Genomic DNA, 22,293 nt, shown 5'->3' with positions numbered 1-22,293 from the left:
GGTTAATAGGGCTCAGGCCTTTCCTAAAACCAGCTTGTTCCGGGCAAATAATTTGGTTATCAGATTCCCAGTCTTCTATCTTATGCAGGAGATATTTACTGTATAGCTTGGAACCTATATCTAAGAGACTAATTGGACTGTAATTATTAGGATCCCGCTTGTCTTCATTTTTATGGATAGGAATGACTATACTCTGCCTCCAACCCTCTGGCAAAATGCCAGAACAATTAATTTGATTAAATAGCTTGGTCAAAATAGGGGCCCACCAATCAGAAAAGTTTTTGTAGATTTCAGGAGGCATCATATCCTCTACTGGGGCTTTGCCCGTTCTGAGAGCTGTAATAAGGGATTTAATTTGTGTTGGCATGACCGGAGGCCACTGGGGCATATTCATTTCTTCAAGGGGGGGAAGGGGCTTGTTATTTACTGGGGAGGACGTGTAAAGCTTACTAAAGTGGGAATACCAGGCAGTTGCTGATATTTGACCTAATATTAAATGCCTGGCTGTTCCCATACCAGTTGCAACAAGGTCCCAAAAGCCATTTAAGCTTTCTAGCTGGTGTAAGTACGAAAGCTCTGCCAATCTCCTTCCCTGCTTGTTAGACATTTTATCCTGGGAAACCCTATAGATCAGAGGAGCTTGAGGGATAGGCCCACAATTAGTAGTAGCCTCAGCATTTGACCATAGATCCCCCAATCTGGCATTGTAATCACCACCCCTGACTTAGAATGACCAGGTTCCCTACAACATATTTTATATACCTAGGACCTTATAAAAACTCAGCATGAGTTCTGTCACTAAGCTATGGCAAGACGCATGAGAGAATATTATAAGTTACCACTTCCAGTGCACAATTAAATTAGAAATAATGTGTGTTTAAAGCCAAAGGAAAATGGACATTATAAAGGTCTTGTGTGTTTGCTTATCGAAGTTCTAAAACAATAATGTAATTCCGGCTTTGCTGATGGGCCCCAAGGGCTCTGTCAGTGACAGGCCTTTGCAGTCACATCAGGGGAAGTCTTGGCATGGCTTCAACCCCCCCCCCCGACTGCAGCGTGGCCACACACTCTACATTGTGCAGGGGTGGGGCAGGGTGAGGCTATTTAAGTCCTGCTCTGTCCTCTCTCTGCCTTTTTTCGGCTTTGCTCAATGCCCACCCTCCATCCCACAGGGTAGTACAAGTTTTACTGGTTGCCATGTGGAACAGGGTAAGAATTTTTAGCTTGTTGGCCTTCATTTGCTGACAAGATTTTGCCTACCCTGTACTGTTCTTCCAGTTCGGCTGATTGGCTTGTTTGATTTGGCAAATTTTTAAAATTTGGATTTGGCTGATTTGTTGCCAGCCAAGTAGTTTAATATGGTAATTAGGTTAATTTGGTTTGGCGGATAAGTGTGGGAATTTCATAGGGTAGGGCTTGGTGAGCATCCTTAGGCATCCTTTAAGGTGAAAGTTGGGACCTGAGGCTTGCCTTCTGGGTTGTGTGGCCTGTTGGCAGGCAAAGGCTCACATTTGGGCCTAACTTGTAACATCCACTCAGAGTTGTGAGGCTCTGGGCGAGGTGCAGCAGGAAGGCCTCCCTAACCATCCTTTGAGGATGAGGCCCAGGCAAGGAGACAGGGCTTAGACCACCCCCTTTCTCATGGCAGAGTGTTCTCACCCCATTGGTTAAGAGTTCAGTCCTGCACTTTATCTCTGCAGATCATTTTGTGTAACCAGTCATTTAACTGGCTTGATCTAAATAAACATGGCCCTTGATTTACCCACACTTCACTTTATCTCACCTCTTCATTTCCCAACTGTGGCTGCAACAACTTTTGTGGCAAGGGTGTAGGAGTGGTAACAGCTGGAGTTCAGGATGGAATCCTGGGCACTAGTATTCTTAAATAATTGAAAGTCATGCAGGCTAATCAGTAGCGAAGTCATGATCAGGAAATATTGAAGGCTCCAAAACCTAGTAGGGCAGACTATTGGACATGGGGAAGAGAATACACATGAGTGGGATGTAATAAAAAAATAGAATTAAGCAAGGAACAGTAGGCCTGTACAAATGTTTTCCATTTTGGAGAAGGGACTGAGACTAAAGTGAATGATTGAGACCCAACCCTCTGCTTTCCCTGCATGCTGTCCTTATCCTGATGTCTGTGCATTCAACAGGACATCTATTGAGGCATTCCAATATGACCTGACCTGATCCAAACTGTCTGGATTAATGTATGGATTGGAATTAGTTATCCACTGGCTTGCATCTTTACCAAATGTTTCACCACAGTTTCCTGCTCAAAACAAAAACATGAATTTTTAAATGCATGGTTAGATAAAATAATTTAGAAATGCATATTTTGAGAGAACAGGTTGTATGAACATAGCACTAAGGCTAAGGAATCAGTGCAAGGATTTCTCTTTGTGCGATGGAATTATCTCCCCCCACTCCTCTCCCCGCAAAGCTCCCTAAATTTGTTCTCGGTTTGCCCCCAACCTTTCAGAGCAAATTTGGGGATGGTGCTGGATCCGTGCACAGGAGGAAGGGAGGGGAAATCCCCTTGCACTACTGCAAAAAATTGGCTAAATACCACCCAGCATGTTTAGAAATGCATTTGGGTAAAGTAACTCATTCATCCATCCCCTTGTCTGACAAGGGGTACTTATGTTCATAGAGTTGTACCCAGTCCAGAAGATGTAGCTCGTGCAGAATGCAGCAGCCATACTGCTCACAAGAGCAGACTATGGACAACATATTACTCCATTGTTGAGACAGCTGCACTGGTTACCAATCTGATACCAAGTCAAGTTCAAGTTTCTTGTGTTAATTCACAAAGTCCCAAATTGATCCCAAAGTAACTTAAAACCTGATTCGTTATACAGATGCTCCATGTGGTCTGTAATCCTGACAATGCAGGATTCTTGATCATGTGGAGTGCCTACATATGTTGAACTGTATACACATAGGCACTCCTTCAGCTATCTCACTGCAAGTGTGAACATCAAGTGCAGACATCGATTAGTGAGGCTCATTTGACATCAACACAAAACTGAGCCATCACTGATATTGACCCACTCCTGTGGAATGCCTTTCCAAGAGAGACTCAGCAGATGCCTTCTCTATTAACTTTCAAACATTTGCTGAAAACTCTTCTTTGCTGCCAGGCTTATGCAGACAATTGAGAAAAACATTTTCCGTAATAGTCAGCTGGTGATCTGTTTTAATTTCTGTGTGGTTTTTATTGTATTGCCCTTGTTGTAAACTGCTTTGTTATGTTTCATGAAATTGTGGCTTACACATATTTTTAAATAAATAGATAGAATCAGTTGGCAGAGCCTGCAGGGCAGGGCAACATTATGCGATATGTCCTTAGTGACATAATCACGCTTAACTTTTCCAGTGGTTCCGTGTGTTCTGTGTTCATGAAACAGACAGATGGGTGTTTTACTGCTATAAGCAAAAAGAAAAGAAAAACCCTCTGTAATTAATGGACAGTGACGCAGGTGCTTATGTGCTATGCTCATAGGTATCCTTGGGTTTCTCTGCCAATCAGCCTGTAGAAGAATTGCATTTAATTTTTGGCAGTCAGGCTCAATATCAATTATGTATCTCTGAGACCAAGCTTTATTCTTCAGTTTAAGAAGATCTGTATAGCTTCAGAAATGCCTTGATACCACACCACATAAAAGCAATTTCATGAAGGATGGTGAGGAAACTCTCAAACTACAGTGTCATTGCTTTTTACTTTGACACCTCCACATAAAACAAAAAGTACAGGAAGCAGTACCTGAAAAATCAAAGTACCATGTTATGGGGTGGGTGGCTTGTGTGCTATTACACTATATCCTCCAGCTACAGGGAGAGCGCATAGCCTGTGCTTTCAAATATCAAATCCACTGAATTTGATATTTAATCAGATCCCTAAAGGCATAAGGTATACACATGCCCTTATCTCCTACATTCTGACTTTACAAGAGAGCCCAGAAAATGTCTCCAAGTGAAGAAAGCGTTATTGTATACTTTTATTTCATTTCATCATTGTAACAATCCAGTGATGTCGATTTGACTGAGAGAGTAGGATATCCCTGAAAGTTCTTGAGTAACTTTCATGATTGAGCAAAATTGAGTCTGTGGATCTCCCATTCACTCTAACCCACTTCTCCACTTCACCAAGCAGTGGTGGGCTTGATGGATTGACCTAAAGTTCCAGGGGAAATTTCGGGTGTGAAGGCCACACTAAATATTATGTAGGAAAGGGATGGCTAACCTGAGGCCCTCCAGATTTTGTTGGATTCCAGTTCCCATCAGCCCCAATCAGTATCGCCAACAGTCAGGAATAATTGGAGCTGTGGTCCATCAACATGGAGGGGGTATCTTAGGTTAGCCACTCCTGTTGTAGTAGTAGATCTGTGACTAGAATTCTTCATGTAATTTCCTTCTTCTAAAGGCAGCTGTTGGGGAGAGCATTTAGAACAGGGCTATGTATGGGGAAGATAAGTCTAATAATTTCCCACTGTGCAGCAGCTCTTATCCAAATTCCTCCCTCCAAAGCAGAAATTGGTAAATACATAATATACAATAACTGCCCCCCTTTAGGATGCACACCTTAACGTGGTTAGGGGGTTTGAGAGTGTTGAAGAAGCTAAGAGCAATGCCATCAGGAGTCTAAGACAAAGAGGCTAGACTCCTAGCAGGGACATCCAAGATGGAATGGTCAAAGCTGAGATATCAGACTAAGATGCATCCAGAGGAAGGCAATGGTAAACCACCTCTGAATATCTCTTACCACGATAACCCTATGAACAGAGTATTCAAAATGCAACATGAGATAGTGCTGGAAGATGAGACCCTCAGGTCAGAAGGCACTCACCAAACTACTGGGGAAGAACAAAGGACAAGTATGAGTAGTGCTATGACTAATGATGCAGCTGGGTCAAAGCCGAAAGGAAGCCCAGAGGCTGATATGCACAGATGTGAAAGGAGAGTCCGGAGTTGTATGATGCACACAATAGGAGCATGTAATGTGAGAAGCATGAACCAGGGAAAGCAAGAAATGGAACGTATCAACATTACAATACTTGGCATGAGTGAATTAAAATAAATAGGAATGGGACATTTTCAATCGGGCAACTACAAAATATTTTATGCAGGAAATGAGAAATTAAGAAGAAATGGGGTTGCTTTAATAGTGAGAAGTGATGTAGAAAAAGCAATTAGGAGCTACAATTCAAGGTCTGAGCGAGTGATATCAATGAGATTAAACGGGAAACCTATTAACATAACCATCATCCAAGTCTATGCTCCAACAGCAAACACAGAAGAAGAGGAATTGGAGAGATTTTACGCAGAAGTACAGGAAGAAATTGATCACACACCTAAACAAGATGTACTGATAAGCATGGAAGACTGGAATGTGAAAGTAGGGAACAGAGAAAAACTAGGAATTGTGGGGAAATGGGGCTTAGGAGACAGAAATGAAGCAGCAGAAAGACTTATTGAATTCTGTGAAGCCAATCATTTGTTTCTTGCAAACACATTTTTTGAGCAACCTAAAAGACAACTGTACATGTGGACATCACCAAATGGTCAATATAGGAATCAAATTGATTATATAATTGGTAGCAGAAGATGGAGAAGTTCCATACTTTCTGCAAAAACAAGACTAGGAGCAGACTAGGAACATGAACTGGTCATATCTAAAATCAGGGTAGAGCTAAAGAAGAAGAACAAAGCGATCATAATGCCAAAATACAATTGAATAACATCCCAGAAGAATATGAAGATCAAATAAGGAACAGATTTGAGGCTTTAAACTTAGTTGACAGAGAACCAGAAGAACTATGGATGAAGTCAGAGACATTATCAGGGAAGAATGCAAAAAAGACTATACCTCTAGTTAAAAAGAGAGAAAGACCTCAATGGATGACTGAAGAAACTCTTAAAATGGTTAAAGAGAGAAGGGAAGCAAAAGCAAAAAGAGATAGAAACACGGTCAGAACCCTAAATGCAATAATACAGAGACTAGCATGTAGGGACAAAGGGAACTATTACAATAATTATTGTATAGAAATAGAAGAGGACAACAAAAAGGGTAGAACAAGAGCCCTATTCCAAAAGATTAGAGAAATGAAAGGGAAATTTAAACCAAGAGTAGGGATGTTGAATAAGGGGAACACACTGACTGACCAAGATGAAATAAAAGGAAGATGGAAGCAATACACTGAAGAACTCTATAAAAGAGATGCAAGGATGACAGATTCACTCATGGAGGAACCATATGATGAAGAACCAGAAATTTTAGAATGTGAGGTGAAAACTGCTCTTAAAATACTTGGAAGAAACAAATCACCAGGAACAGATGCCATACCAATAGAGTTGCTACAAGCTACTGAGACTGAATCTGTCCAAATTTTGACAAAAATCTGTCAAGAAATATGGAAAACTAAACAATGGCCCACAGACTGGAAGCGTTCCATATACACCCCAATTCCAAAGAAAGGGGATCCCAGGGAATCCAGTATTTATTGAACTATTGCCTTAATATCTCATGCAAGTAAAGTAATGCTCAAGATTCTACGACAAAGGCTCTTACCATATATGGAGTGAGAAATGCCAGACATGCAAGCTGAATTTAGAAAGGGAAGAGGCACCAGAGATCATATTGCAAACATACGGTGGATAATGGAAAGGACCAAGGAATTTCAGAAGAAAATCCCTGTGTTTTATAGAGTACAACAAAGCCTTTGATTGGGTCTATCATGAAAAACTATTGAATGCTTTAAAAGAAATGGGGGTGCAGAAGGACAGAATGTAGAGAAACTGATTGGTTCCCAATTGGAAAGGGTGTGAGACAGGGGTGTATTTTCTCACTCTATTTCTTTAATCTATATGCAGAACCTATCATACAAAAAGCTGGATTGGACCAAGATGAACGAGGTGTGAAAACTGGAGGGAGAAATATCAATAATTTAAGATATGCAGACGATGCCATACTACTAGCAGAAACCAGTAATGATTTAAAACGAATGCTGATGAAAGTTAAAGAGGAAAGCACAAAAGCAGGACTATAGCTGAATGTCAAAAAGATTAAAGTAATGACAACAGAAGATTTATGCAACTGTAAAGTTGACAATGAGGACGTTGAACTTGTCAAGGATTATCAATACCTTGGCATAGTCATTAACCAAAAAGGGGACAATAGTCAAGAAATCAGAAGAAGGCTAGGACTGGAGAGGGCAGCTGTGAGAGAACTAGAAAAGGTCCTCAAATGCAAAGATGTATCACTGAACGCTAAAGTCAGGATCATTCAGACCATGGTATTCCCGATCTCTGTGCATGGATGTGAAAGTTGGAAAGTGAAAAAAGCAGATAAGAGAAAAATAAACTAATTTGAAATGTGGTGTTGGAGGAGAGCTTTGCGCATACCATGGACTGCAAAAAAGACAAATAATTGGGTGTTAGAACAAATTAAACCACAACTACCATCAGAAGCTAAACTGAGGTTATTATACTTTGACACATCATGAGAAGAGATGATTCACTAGAAAAGACCTTAATGCTGGGAAAAACAGAAGGGAGTAAAAAAAGAGGAAGGCCAAACAAGAGATGGATTGGTTCCATAAAGGAAGCCACAGACCTGAACTTACAAGATGTGAACAGGGTGGTTTACGACAGATGCTGTTGGAGATAGCTGATTCATAGGGTCGCCATAAGTCTTTGTTGACTTGAAGGCACATAAGAACAACAAACAATAACTGCTTTGTCATATGGTGCGGTTCAATCTCAGAATGACTAATTTTGGGCCGAAGAAAGTTAATAGGCAAAGGACTGCGAAAGCCCATCTATGAAGGATTTCCTGAAAAGTCTGGAAACAAAACTGTTGGAGATGCTTTAAGTGCAGGTTATTTCATTTTATATCAAGGGATTGAATTACATTACCAATATTGTCCTGTTCCAATTCTAATATGCTATAGTTAAGATGGCAGGTAAATGGTCCCTCTACTGGCACCTTTCCACTTATCTTACATTCTTTGGGTTTTTTTGTCTAACAAGAAAGTAATAGTACAAACTCCGACATTTGCAATTCATTTTGCTCTTGCTTTTCCACTTTTGCTTCAGAGTTAATTCACTTGAGATTCCTGACTGGTGTGTGTTTGTGTGTGTTTTACAGAAGCAGCTAATTGTCTAATTTTTCTCATCACAATGCCAGTTTTCATGTATTGAGGTTTCAATTGATTACGTGATGCTGAGGCCATAAAATAAACACTTAATAGAAACATGGTAAATATGTGGCAGTGCTCTCTGTGCACCGGACGGCATTTGAATGCATTTGATGGCTTTTAGATCACTACATTTTGTGCTGATCAGTCAGACGGATAAAGTGACAGAGAGTAATAGTTCAGAGCCAATTTTATACTGACTGTAGATTGTGCAAACAAAAATACAGTAGGGAAATTTAATTTGGAAGCCTGACTCTATTCCTGAAAGATGAAATGGAATGGGATCATTTTCTGAAGAGCTGGATTAACATTACAATGTTACTATCTATTATCTAATGTTATACATAAAGTTTAATGTCCACCAGCTTAGCAATTTAATATTGTGACGATAAAATTGAGTGCTGCAGCTAATTTTATATTCCATAATAAAAAAATAAATCTGTGCTGGGAAATCAACCATCTTTTAAGTGCTTAATAAAAGAGGAATATGCTCAGATTTTAATAGTATTTGGCTTTTTGTAACAGAGTAGATTACCATAGTTAAGCTGAATATTGATTCATACTTGAACCTGCTATATTTTTACTTTTTCAGGTTCTGCCAGTGAGAAATTTAATCGTGGGTTAACAAAAAGTCACCCTTAATTGTAAATAGTTGTTGGCTATTATAGATATCCATGTTTTAACACTGATAAATTAGATTTATTTGAATTGATTTTTGAAAATAAATAATTTTGCTTAGATTCTAAAGTATATGTACAGCCACAAAGGACAGACAAATTCCAAATTATGTGCACATCTAAATTTGTCTGAGAAAACCTAGGCAAAAGACTCTGAGAAAAAAAATAGAAAATTGTGGAAAATAAAATGAATTTGGAATTTGTGTAAACAAATATAGAATTGGCCAATAGAAAACTTTGCATTTTGCTTTTCCTCCAAGATTCCATCCAAGTTTTTCAGTGTTTCTGAATTCACCCATAACATATGCTACAATTCTATACCGTACATGTTACAAATAAATTTTATGATTGTGATTATTACATTGTAGTCAACACAACTTTGTAAACAGTTGAAAAGATTGAACTGTGCAGAATATTTACAGGAAATCTAAATCATTCTGTACTTATAATGTAGAATTTCTTTTTCTTAAAAAAAAAAAAAAAGCTCTTACTGATAATCTGAGGTCAGCATTATCATAAGGGCATCTTTTCCAAATGCAATATCCCTGTGCATGAGAAAACACAGAAAATGCTCCCTTTGCAACATGTGCACAAACTCAAAATTTCCTTGTCTCAACATGTTTTCTTTTTTTGTAGAGAAAGTGGATGACCTCTTACACCAACATGATTTATGTAGGTTGCTGCAGTAACACAAGGATATTTCTGGCAAGCAGATGCCAGAAACACAATTTAAATATATTGTGCATTGTGCTGTATTTCAAAACTACTTGGCATTGCCTTCTACTTCACCACATTAATATTTTCTATGATACAATAACAGAGCTACATACTTTTGTAGCTATTGCCCCAGTCATGGTTGTGGGACTTTTCCATAAGGTGATCATTAGCAGTGCCTAAAATCTTACCCTCTTTGCAGAGCCACCAATTCTTTTTGCATGCTTGAAATGGGACTCCAGTTCAGGAAGGTAGTCATAACTTTCATCCAAATCTGAGGAACTTGATTCCAGGGAGCTAAGTGATCCAGCTGTTGACCCAGTTCCTTCACAAGCATACATCTGAAGGGAATCATAAGGGGGAACGTCAGGATCAGAGTTGGCTTCTTCTAACTTTTGTGAAATGAACTCCCGGAATACAGCACTCTCAGGGCCAACCTGCAGAGATTGTCTGTAAAGGCTATGGATCTGTGTTGTGATATTTCTTCGAGGTTTGTGCTCTCTCAGGACAGTTTGGTTCCTCAGTGCTGAAATATCAAAAGCTTCCGTGTCTTGCTCCCCGCCTCCTTCATCATCATACTTAACAATGTTTTCTCTGAATGCTTCTCCTTTCTCGTGAAATAGAGATTGCTTTGTCTGCTGTCTCAAGGCCACAACTGCTAGAATAAACACTGGCAAGTCAACAAATGAAAAGGTGGTGTGGTTAAATATTTGAGAAATCCACAAAGAATAACATTTACTAATATTGATATTGCTGCAAACTCTGGTAGCCTGACCAACTTTATATATTGTGGTTTTATGGTTGAGATAGGAAGAGTGTGGAACATGAATATTGTAGTATGAGCATATATATGTGCATGAAGCAATGTGATTGATAAATGGGGTGTCTGTAAGCATAGTGTAATATCTAAGAAAACAAACAGAATACAATCACAAAAAAGGTATTGCAAATCAAGTCAGGGGAACCTCAGCACCTGTGCGGTTTTCCAGTCCTCTCTATCTTATCATTTGAACTCTTTCCAGACCACACTTCCTCTTCCCAGGCCTCACCCCTCACTGGCTCTACTTTGCACCCCAAATGTTTTGCCTAGCTGGAATGCTTCCTTGAATTCTCATCCTACTTCATGCTTGTCTGTATGGAGGATGGAGGGTGTGTGTGCATATATGTAGAAACTAGACTACTGTAGAAAGGTCTGCTTTTGCCTCTGGCCCCACCCATCCCTGGCATGTGGCCCTCAGAAGATTGCTCAGAAGTTAATGTGGCCCTCAGTCTGAAAGGTTCTGTACCCCTGTTGTAAATAAATTCATATATGAACTTTGTCAGGTCTCAGCTTGGGTAATATAGACAGCGTTGTGGTCAATCATTCCATGAAGAAACTATTATTTTTCTTACCTAATATAATTAGTAGGCAAGCTACGACAGCAACTAAAGCTTGTACACTGATGCCCATTGAAAACAGGATTGCTCCATATCTGCATGACTGGATATTAGGCTGTTGATCACAATCACACACAATGACTGTCAAGGTGCTTGTGCTGGTGAGGGGTGGGCTTCCATTGTCAGCAATTAGGATTGGCAAGGCAAAAAGAAACTGCTCTCGATGATGGAATCCATTTCTTGTGGCTATAATACTAGCTGTGTTATCTTTTAAAAAAAAGAAAGATGATTTTGTTTTATGGCATTGCTTATGCGTCTCCAGATCCAACAAAATAACCTAACAATTAATATTCAATTAGTATATTTTAATTATGAGAAAGATAAATAAGAAGGTATAGAGAGAGAAAACCAATATTTATATTTTCTTTTATACTGTCATGTTAAAAAATGTTGTAGTACTCCATGCTATACACTTAAATAGATCAACAATGTAATCCTATGCATGTTTACTCAGAAATTATTCACATTCTTATTCCTAGAGAAGTATGCATAGAATGGCAACCTAAATGTGAATCTGACTACAGTGTTATACCCACTTACTTGGGTCTAAGCTTTATTGAACTCAAAGAGTCTTCATTCCAAATAGGGTTGTATAACATGGTGCTGTAAGTTGTTCCTAATACTGTGAATCTGAGTACCTTGCAAGGAGATATCCCTGTGTTAAAGATGTGAGATGCCCCACTAGTTGTACTGGCATCACAGTACTAGTACTAGTACCCACATACTAGGAATGTGCTAGAATTCCTCCCAAATCAGATTTGCTACTGAATTTTCCATTTGCTTATTTGCAGATCAGATTTTTATATAGTGATTTTTCATGGGTATTTTTGGAAATGGATTTTGTTTAAAAAAACCCACAAAACACCACATCTAAAATATTTATATTAATATCAATATTTTATAAATATTTCCTTCAATTTATCAATATTGCCTTTAAAATATTGATATTAATATCAATATTTTTCTGAGGGGAAAAATGGAATGGTAAAATCAGTGACTTGCAGACAAAGAATAAACTCAAATTGATACTAGCCTGTTAAGTCAACAGAATGCTTTTGGACCATCATTGGCCAATGGATGACATCTCCACCTCTCTCTCACACACATACGCAATATAGTATAAGAACACAGCAGATGGGGGCTTTTAGTTGACAGGAAAAGGAATGAAAGAAAAGTGAGACCACCCATGACCCTTAGGATATTATACAGGATGCCACAGCAGTTCCAGTAGCATCAGTGCACATTTGCACCAATAAAATATCATACTAGGCAGGTTGAAGTGTCTCTTAAAGGTGATCATAAGGTGAATTTTTTTATTATGTAATCCACATGCCTTGCTTTGGCAGAAATTTTGCTTGCAGCAACTCAGCCTAGATAAGTTCCCAGCTACCCAGTTGCAACTCAATTGTCATTACACATATATGACATGCAATCAACAGATTATTCAACAATGTGTAAAAACAGGTGAATATAGATATAATTCATAAAACACATGAATTTAGATCCATTAAAAAAGTAAAGGTGTCCCCGCACTTATAGTGCGAGTCGTTTCCGACTCTTAGGGTGAATGAATGATTTTTATTTTGGTCACAGTCTAGCCATTATATCACTAAATCCAATACAAAGAATTGCATCATACACGAAAGCGTGAAATACATACAGATTAATATAAAAGAACTGAATTTATAATTAAAAATATTTTAAAAATACATAGTGGCTAGAATAAAGTATTTAACCAAGATCCATTACCATTTTCCTACACTTGATAGCTGCCGCACAAAATCTGGCAACATTACTAGTGACCCATGAGATTTTATCTGCTAACATAAAGGAGGGATAATCAGATTCCGAAACCAGAGGGAATGCTTGTAAGATCAGGGTGATGAAAGCAAGGCGGATGTCCCTGTAAAAGGAACAATGTAAGAGGACATGTCCAATTGACTCCACCTCCCCATATCACATGGGCAGACTCGATCACCAAGGGGGACTCCGTTGTATCTTCCCTCCAAGAGAGCAGAAGGCAAGACATTGTGTCTGGCTAGGGTAAATGCCTTTCTATATTTTACAATAGTTAGATCTGCAAGGTAATTTGCCGGTAGAAATACACTTCGGGTCAGGCCTGGATTAGGGTATGCCGCCAGGAAACTCAGGTTAGTTTCAAGTTCAATGTCGTTTATCCATTGGGAGATAAGCAGTTTGGCCTTAGTTAGCCCAAATTTAATAAGCGTCTCCGGAGAGAAACCTAAGGCATATATTTCTTATACACCATCCGCTTCCATTTTGACTGGAAGGGATCTTCTAGTGTAAGAGGGGCTAGTCCCCCAGGGGTAAAGATCAGCTTTAGCCAATAATTGATCCTGAGGGTCCACACCCGAGACTCTATCAAAGGAAGTTCCACCTCCAAACGCCAGGCCACATTAGGAATACAAGGGGGAGCCCCAAAATGGCTCTAAGAAATTTGGCTTGTATAGCTTCCAAACACCAGAAGTTACTGTAGGCGCAAAATTGTGCTTCATATATCAGTTGTGCTATTATCTTGGCGCTGAATACCTGTAGCGCGGTGGGGATGTATTGTCCCCCTTTACTGTAATAAAAGGAGAGCAATGCCTTTACGCTCCTCTGTACATTCTCAGTGGCGTTGATACACTGAGGCTTCCAGGAACAAGAGGCGTGGAAGACTACTCCCAAATATCTATATACTAGAGCCTGCTGGATCGGGCGATCATTTATTCACCATAGATTGGTGGGCTCCAATTGTGGCAGCCCTATTTACGGTCATTGACCAGTCAGCGCAAATTCCCGCTGACTGGAATTCTGCAATTGTTGTACCCATCTTTAAAAAAGGCAATAGAGCGGATCTGGCAAACTATAGTCCAATTAGCCTTTTGAGTGTAGTCAGCAAGCTATATGCGAAACACCTCCTCAAGAAATTAACCATTTGGTTGGAGGAGGAGAATATCTTAGCAAATGAGCAAGCCGGGTTCTGGACAGGGAGATCGACCACAGATCACGGCCTTGTATTACAACACTTGGCAGAAAAGTATGGCACCGCACCAGCTGGGAAACTACATGTTGCCTTCATTGATTTAAAAGCAGCCTTTGATTCCATCTCTAGGGATAGACTCTGGGCCAAATTAGGAAGCACCAATATGGATAAAAGGTTGTTATATTTAATCCAAAGCCTCCACGAGAACACCAGCCTCAGGGTCAGATCTGATAGCATGGGGCATTTGTCAGCACTCGTCCATACCTATAATGGAGTCAAGCAGGGGTGCATTCTTGCACCAACCCTTTTTAACTTATACATCAATCCGATCGTTCGTCATCTAGCAGCAGTAAACTCTCATCCCCCTAAATTGGGAAACACACCTGTGTCCATACTGCTTTATGCAGATGACGCGGCACTATTGTCCCAAACTTGTGTTGGTTTGCGTCGGCTCTTGAGGGCCTTTACCTCTTTCTGCACCAAGGAAAGACTGGAAATAAACTATGATAAAATGAAGGTGGTGATATTTACAAAGAAAAAGGTTAGACTCTTAGGGTGACGTCTTGCGACGTTTACTAGGCAGACTGTATATATGGGGTGGGATTGCCATTTCCTTCCCTGGCCTTTCTTTACCCCCCCAGCATATGCCGGGTACTCATTTTACCGACCACGGATGGATGGAAGGCTAAGTGGACCTCGACCCCTTTTACCAGAGATTCGACTTCCTCCTTCCATTGGAATTGAACTCCGGCTGTGAGCAGAGCTTCAGCTGCATTACCACCGCTCACCACTCTGCGCCACGGAGGGTCTTAGATCCATTAAAGACACCAAATTAAAGTTAGTTACCATGGTTCAAAGCTAGAACAGCATGGGAAGTGGGGCAGTCAAGGTCTCAGGAAAATGATGTGGAGACTGCTACTACAGAACTCCTGGATCATAACAAATGCAACTAACTGCAATCCTACATATGCTTACTCAACTTTAATTGGGTAACTTAGAATTGCAACCTAACATTGTAATCCTAAATACTTTTACTCAAAAGTAAGTCCCACTGATCTCTGTGGAACTTTCTCCTTCATAAGTATGCTTATAATTGCACTACACAATCCTAATAATTCAGATAGTTCCAAATCCTAATAGTCCATTGTCATCACATCATAAGCAACCCTTAAGTCAATAAGGTAGACTAGTATTATATGTGCTGTGTGTGGGAGGCTGAGAGACAGTGTTTAGCCTAAGGCCACATATTACTATTGGCCGTGCTGAGTCTGAACCAAGTAATTTCTTATTCAGAATACAGAGAACTTTCCAGAAGTTAGCTGTATTGATTTATTCACCTAGCCAGAACATTCAAATAATTAGCAAAGTCAATATGAGCAATGTATACTTTAGTTGAATTTGAAACAGCTCTTCTTCTAAGTCTCAGAAGGCTGCCTTTAAGTGGTCTCCTTTCCTGCAATTTCATCAGCTGTTGAACTTAGGTTTTCCCTTCAGATTAGTTTCGATTGGTGTCCCCCTATACGATTCTTTCTCAGCCTTTGGGATCAATACAAATGCTGCATAACACCGCAGCACAGAAAAGTCATTCATATGATGTCATCGGTATATCGATGAAAACAGTATAATGGGGAACAAGAAACAAAGTTAAATAATTGTGAACTGTGCTTTCGTCTTTAAGTGTGTTTTAGCAGAACTAAATAAAAAGTAGAGGCTTTTATTAATATTAAATCTTCATTTCATTAAAAAAACTTCTCTCTTCCTTTTTCTAATATGACCAGCATCTGGCAGTTTAAGAGATAATGGAAAAGTTATTACTCCTACAATCTACCATATTTAGAAAGCAATTATTAAGAGATAAAATGGGCTTTTGAGATTTTGTTCTGAGACTTTTTTTATTTCAGAGCACTATCACTGCAGATCTGTGAAAGAACTGTTGAAATATGGCTCTGCCAGTGATGTTATACATAAGAGGGGAAGAACTTAGTATCCTGCTAAAGATGCTACCAAGACCAGCTTACTGTTTTCAACCATAGCCAATCATATGTATTGGGAAAGCTCAAGAAGAGCATGATCGCAACCAGTCACCGTTAAAGGGTTACTTTCCCTGAACTTGGGAGTTCTATTTTACTATGATGAATATCAGCCTTCCCCCAACTTGGTATCCTCCTGATATTTTGAACTACAATTCTCATCATCCCTGATCATTGGCTCTGTTGGCTGGGGCTGATGGGAGTTGGGACTCAAAAACATATGGGTGCACGGGGTTGGGGAAGTCAGACATACATATTACATAGAACAGGAGCCCTCCATTTTGCAACATTTTGTTACAGGACCCACTTGTCCTAGCTAATAGTCATTGATAAGCCGATCTTCCATAATTTTTTCTAGTATTTTGTCAAGCTGTCTAAGCTAGCGGCCAGAGTACACCATTTGATCATTAACTGAAGCAGTGCTTCCTTTTGAATTGATTGCTGATCAATTTTATTGGCTGACTCCTTTTACGATGAGAATTCTCTCTCTCCCCTCCCCTCCCTCCTTCTCTCTCCATACCATTCTTCTTTTAATCTCCATCTCCATCTCACCGAACCCAATTAGGACCAAGCTACAGCACAAGAGGATGCAATCTAGCCTCTCAACCCTATCCCTTTTGGAGGTTCTTCTGAAAACTCCCAGCTACTTTCCCCCTGTAGGAGGAATGGTGGTGGTTGCACATATTTTCTGTGGTGAACAGTGTCATGTCATAACATTCAAATCCCCTTCTTCACTCTTCCTCTGTAGGCCTTCAAAGCTGGATTGCAGCCACTGTTTCTGCAAGGAAAGATTCTTGAGGAGAAATGGCATGTAATTGGAATAGTCCTTAGTCATCTTTTTTTTTCTAAACCAAAAGGCTAAACAGCAACAGCAGCAACAAACCCTTTAGCTTTTCCATACAGGGGAAGTGTGCCAATAACTTTACCATTGATACAAATACTATTTGTATTTTTATTAATGGCATTAATATAAATACTATTTTATATCTTTTTCAGTTTTTTTCTGGAATGGGGGAACCAGAACTGTACACAGTATTCCAAATGAAACCATAGATTTATAGAAAGACAATGGGTTGTATGCAACAAAGTTGGATACTTTAGTGTAAGGACTTCCACCAGCACAATGGGCTTCCTCTCCCATTCTTCGCTGAGCATGCCCCCCAACAAATGTTTCAGAGGGCTGGGGGAGGGATCCACATTAGATTGGCTGTTGTGGGGGCACTTGGGGATAGGATAGTAAGTTCCATTGTGCAGGCAGAAGTCCTTGTGCTAAAGGGATGACTTTGTGGGTACAACCCAATGTAATAATGGCAACTATATTTTCTAATTCCTTTCCAACAATTCCTAACAATTTACTGCAGCTGCCCAGTGAACTGATTATTCTAATGAGTGTTGTATATTTTTTGTACATCAGGACAGCTGATTTGTCTAGATGATTCCTATGTTTGTTGTTATTAGGAACAGAATGTTTCTTTAGCCTTGGTAGGAAGCTTGTAGGGGGTAAGATCATGAAGGCTGTGGAAAGCTTAATGGTGTGGAGAGAGTAAATAGAAGTTTTTCTTTCTCTTTATCATACTGTTGCGCACCTCGCCAATCTCCAAGCGGTGAGATTTCAGGGGTCCCTGCACTCGTCCTGGGCTTGGTTTCCTCTGGGAAGAAGATCAGTGGAGACTGTGGTGTCTTTATGAAATATGGTTTGTTTATTTACACACATTCCAACCTGAGCTTAGGATGGAGGGGTTCAAAGGCATCAGCAGTCCAATATTCAGCTTTCCCATCAATGTTACGGGAGGCATCCTAAAGCCATGGTGCAGAGAGACAGCCTCTCTGCCTGCCTCCAGTTCCCAGCCTTTCTCAGACAACTCTACACACACTCAAAGCACAAACCTCTGCTAGCAATGACAAAAGGATCTTCCTGGCCAATTCACCAGTTGCTGGGCACCTGAAAGACCCATTAGCAAACTGGCCACTCTATTAGCTTAACAAAAGAAACTCATCTGGCCAGCAGAACCAGCCCCTCCCCCAAGGCACAGGATTCCAAATCAGAGGCTGGGAGGGGACTCACAGGGATCATCCATTCCAACCCCCAAACTCACAACAATACTAACTAGAACTTGGGGCCATCCAACAAAGCTGAATGTTGGAAGATTCGGGACAGCTGAAAATACTTCTGCACACACCATATAGTTAAACTATGGAATTTGCTTCCACAAGAGATAATGACAGCCACCAACTTGGATAGCTTTAAAAGAGGATTAAACATCTTCATGGAGAATTGGGATGAAAGATCTGTCAATTCTCTCAGTTCCTCATTTTTCCAATCATAAACCTAGTTCTCTATATTTCTGCAACAATTTGTGAATTTTGTTTTAAAAAGTCACATGGCCCTAAGCCATTTAGGGCTTTAAAGAACTGTGAATTGTACCTGTATATAAACTGGTAACCAGTATAAATGCCACAGGATTGTTGTAACCTGATCCCATACGCTAATGCTTATCAACACCTTTGCAGCAGCATTCTAACAAATTGAAGCTTTGGAAGACTCAGATAACCTTGTCTGAAGTGCATTGCAATAACCCAACCTGGATGTAACTAAGGCATGTGTTACTATGGCCAGATCTGAGTTCCTAAGATGGGTATTGCTGGTGCATCAGCCTCAGTGAGTCAAAGAACTGTGGATCATAACTGTCACTTGATTATATCCAAGTGTAAAACCAAATCTAGGAGCACCCCCCCCGATGGTACACTTGACTCTTCTGAGGGGTATACTACCTCATTGAAAGGTTGAATCACTATTCCCAAATTCTAAACTCTGCATGTGTAATTTATTTGTTTATTTAAAAATCTACACAATATTTCATCCAAACACATAAAAGGAAAGCATAAACCATCACAAAAACCAAACATAAGTCATTATAAAACAATATAGTTTGAAAGCTGTCACAGCTGGTGTTGACCCATGACAGGGCCTTCGTGGTGGCGGTTTCCCATTTGTAAAGGTCCTCCCTGATGAAGTGTGTCTGTCTTCCTTATTACTAACTTTTCAGAAGAACTTAAATACATTCCTGTTCACCCAGGCATTTGATGACTGAAATATTTATTTATTTATTTATTTTATTAATTCAATTTATATACCGCCCCATAGCCGAAGCTCTCTGGGCGGTTTACAACAGGTAAAAAAACATCTGACATACAATTAAAACCTCATATTAAGCAGTTTAAAAATAAGTTAAAATATCAAGAATTAAAACATAATTAAACACACAGTAAAATGCATATTAAATACTACTAAAATGCTGAAAATGCCTGGGAGAAGAGGAAGGTTTTTATCTGACGCCAAAAATATACTGACCTTGGCAACCTTTAAATTATTAAAGTATGTGACTGTTTTACGTTTGACTATTTTACATGCTTTCATATGTTCTTAATACTTCTAAATGTTTTTTCAAAGTTTTTAATTGCTTTTACATTTTTAATTTTTTTTTTAATAGTATTGCTTTATCACTTTGGTGTTTGCTGCCCTGGGCTCCTTTGGGAGGACAGAAATGTCAATAATAAGAATAAGAAGAATAGAAGAATAAGAATAAGAATAAAAATAAGAAGAAGAAGAAGAAGTTGTGCATGAGCTTCAACAGCTACCAGCATTTTCTGATGAAGACAGACACGAGCCCAAGTTCTAAATATCAAAATAAAAAGCTGATAAGTTTACATGTGGGTTGTATTTTACTCATTGCATAACTATCCTGCCATATCTGCAAGAAATTCATAGACAGCAAGTTAATCCCACTGTATCCCTGTGAGGTAGTGAGAAAGAATTAGGTCCTAAAGACACTCAACTCACAGATGAGCAGAGATTTGAACCCAACATTCTAAATCCAACAAATCAAGCTTATTGAGAGACCCAGGTGTTAGCCTTCAAGAGTTTTCAGAACACATGGAGAGAGAGAGTGAGATGGGTCAACCCGTGCTACACCCACCCCCAATGTCCCCATCTCCATCCCATACTGCTCTGAGAGGGAAGGTCAAAATCGGAAATCTTTGCACATTCAGCTGGATATGCTTAGAATTCTCCATATGAACAGAAACCCCGATTGCTCAAGATTCCTGGTTGTGTGGAGGATTCTAAGCACATTAAGAAGAATGCATAAACGTCCCATCTTTAGACTAAAGTTCTCAGGCTAAAGTAGACAGACAGTGCAGACAGGGACATGTGCAGCCTGCTCCTCCCTCCACATTTTCTGAGAGCACAAGGAGGTGAACAGGTCTGGTAGGAGTTTAACAATTAAAGTGGTGAAGTGGGCATTCATTCTGTAAATAAATATTTCAAATGCAACACATGTAATACCTACTTTGATTATCTTCAACCGCAAAACCTGAGCTGTTTGTGACCTCCTCGCTCAAATAGAAGAAGAAATGATGGTCTTCCATGGATTCATCTTTATCCACTGCACTGATTGTCTGGATGAGCTAAAAGTAAACATTGGCAAACAATAAGTTTAGCACCAAATACTATTGGCTGCTTTTTAACACAGTGCAACACAATTGTGTGCAAGACATTCTATTCAATTAACAAGGTTAGAATTCCCTTCCCTGTCTTTGAACGGCAGGAAATGTATTAGTTGCTACCGAAAATGCACATCACTTAACACAAGCCTTGTGGGCTTGTTGATTTTCTAATGTCCTACAATTATGCCACTTGATTTTGTATTGACTGGAAGGAGATAAGCACTAAAATCATGGGCTAATGCAAATGGCTTCTGGAATTGAAAATGCAAAGGTTAAATAAAGTTTCCATAAGCAAAAAAAGAACAATGTATAAAGTATTCTGCCCTTCCTTTGTTCTCCAAGGTGAAAAGTATATCATTCTATATTTGAACACATCCTTCAATACAAAAACCTATTTCCTTCCAGCCCACAAACATCATAGGCATCACTCAAGTGATGTATTATAGTTGCCGTGACCGCAAGATTGTGACAAGTTCATGTGCTGAATTGTTGATTCTTTGAGATTGTAACAGATTGATTATGGGAACACTTGGCTGTGTTTTCAAAGAAACAAAATAGCCCACATTTCCAAACGTATTGAACTAGATTGTCATTTGTAGGAGAACAAAATCAAAATTAGCATCTTTGTGTTCAGAAATCATAGATTCCGTCATCTCGAATAAACAAGCCATGTTGCAGATATTATAATAAACAGTCAGTATGCTTGCAAAGTGTAAATATTTGTTACCATTATTGGTTGATGCTATTTGGTGAATCATACATTATCATACATTATCAGTGACAACATTCTTTATCTTGCTTATTTCACTTCAACTTTATCTTGCCATTTCAATGCACTGCCAGTTCATTTCTTTCATTAAGAGGGTAAGTCTTCTAAAGTATTCTTTAATGACTAATTATTTGGGGCTTAAAAATCAGCCTTGCCAAGTACAGGGTCAGAGAAGGCAACATACAGTCACAGAAATTACTTTGTGATTATGGCACAAGCATCACTCAATGCAATGATGCTGTGTGCTAATAGAGCTTTCTAAGAAATGCTTTTCAAATTTTTGTTGTTAATAGATTGATTCTATCATCTGATGCTTTAGTTCTTAAGATAAGGTGCATGTTTTGGGCACCTTAGGGCAGTTCATTCCTGGGCTGTTGGAGAGGGAGGGAGGGAGGGTGGAACATCTAAGATGGCAGAGGTCTCGGCGGCTGTAGTGTCCGCTGTCTCTCAGCACTGCTTCTTCTGCTGCTGTTACAAGGGGGAGGTTAGCCCCAAATTGCTAATACTATCTGCTGTTTATCCACTGTTACCTTGGCTTGAAGGAATTGCTGCCACCGGAGGGCTTGAAGCCAGCGGCCAACGATACCGTGACCGTCTCCCCCAGCATGGCATAGGAGAGGGCAAGGAGAGGGCAAGGAGGGGCACAACACCTGGGGCAAGGAGCCGCCTGTCACACTGCATGCAAGGTTGCCAGTCTGCCCACCTGCCTACAGTTGCCATGTCATGGAGCCTGGTGCAAATAGAGTGGGGACGCTGGGGGGGGTGCCGCTGCATTGTGCATTCCGGGGGGCATTTTTGCAAGCTCTGGGTGCTCTGTTTCATTGGGGACTTGACTGAGGCACTGCCTTGTCCAGCATCTTGCCTTTCTGCTGTATCCCTCTGGCTGCTTTTTGGGGAAGCCTACAAGCAATAGCCTTCTCCCACTGTGGGTTTTCTCCAGCCACTGGTGCCTGGAGTTAGTCTGCCTTTGAAC

General features: G+C 39.9%; 1 protein-coding gene across 1 annotated transcript in view; it reads right to left on the bottom strand.

Annotated features, from left to right (window-relative positions):
• LOC133375583 (cadherin-19-like) overlaps positions 1 to 22,293 on the bottom strand; it is a 219,632-nt gene that overhangs the window by 68,225 nt on the left and 129,114 nt on the right. The window contains exons 10-12 of the mRNA XM_061607330.1: positions 20,395 to 20,512; positions 10,985 to 11,236; positions 9,784 to 10,262 (exon numbers count right to left, since the gene is read on the bottom strand). Of these exons, the coding sequence (XP_061463314.1) occupies positions 9,784 to 10,262; positions 10,985 to 11,236; positions 20,395 to 20,512 (849 nt within the window). The remainder of the gene's footprint in view (positions 1 to 9,783; positions 10,263 to 10,984; positions 11,237 to 20,394; positions 20,513 to 22,293) is intronic.

Source organism: Rhineura floridana, chromosome 1, assembly GCF_030035675.1.
Source record: "Rhineura floridana isolate rRhiFlo1 chromosome 1, rRhiFlo1.hap2, whole genome shotgun sequence".
NCBI classification, from domain to species: domain Eukaryota; kingdom Metazoa; phylum Chordata; class Lepidosauria; order Squamata; family Rhineuridae; genus Rhineura; species Rhineura floridana.
This window is presented reverse-complemented; position numbering and strand designations above follow the sequence as displayed.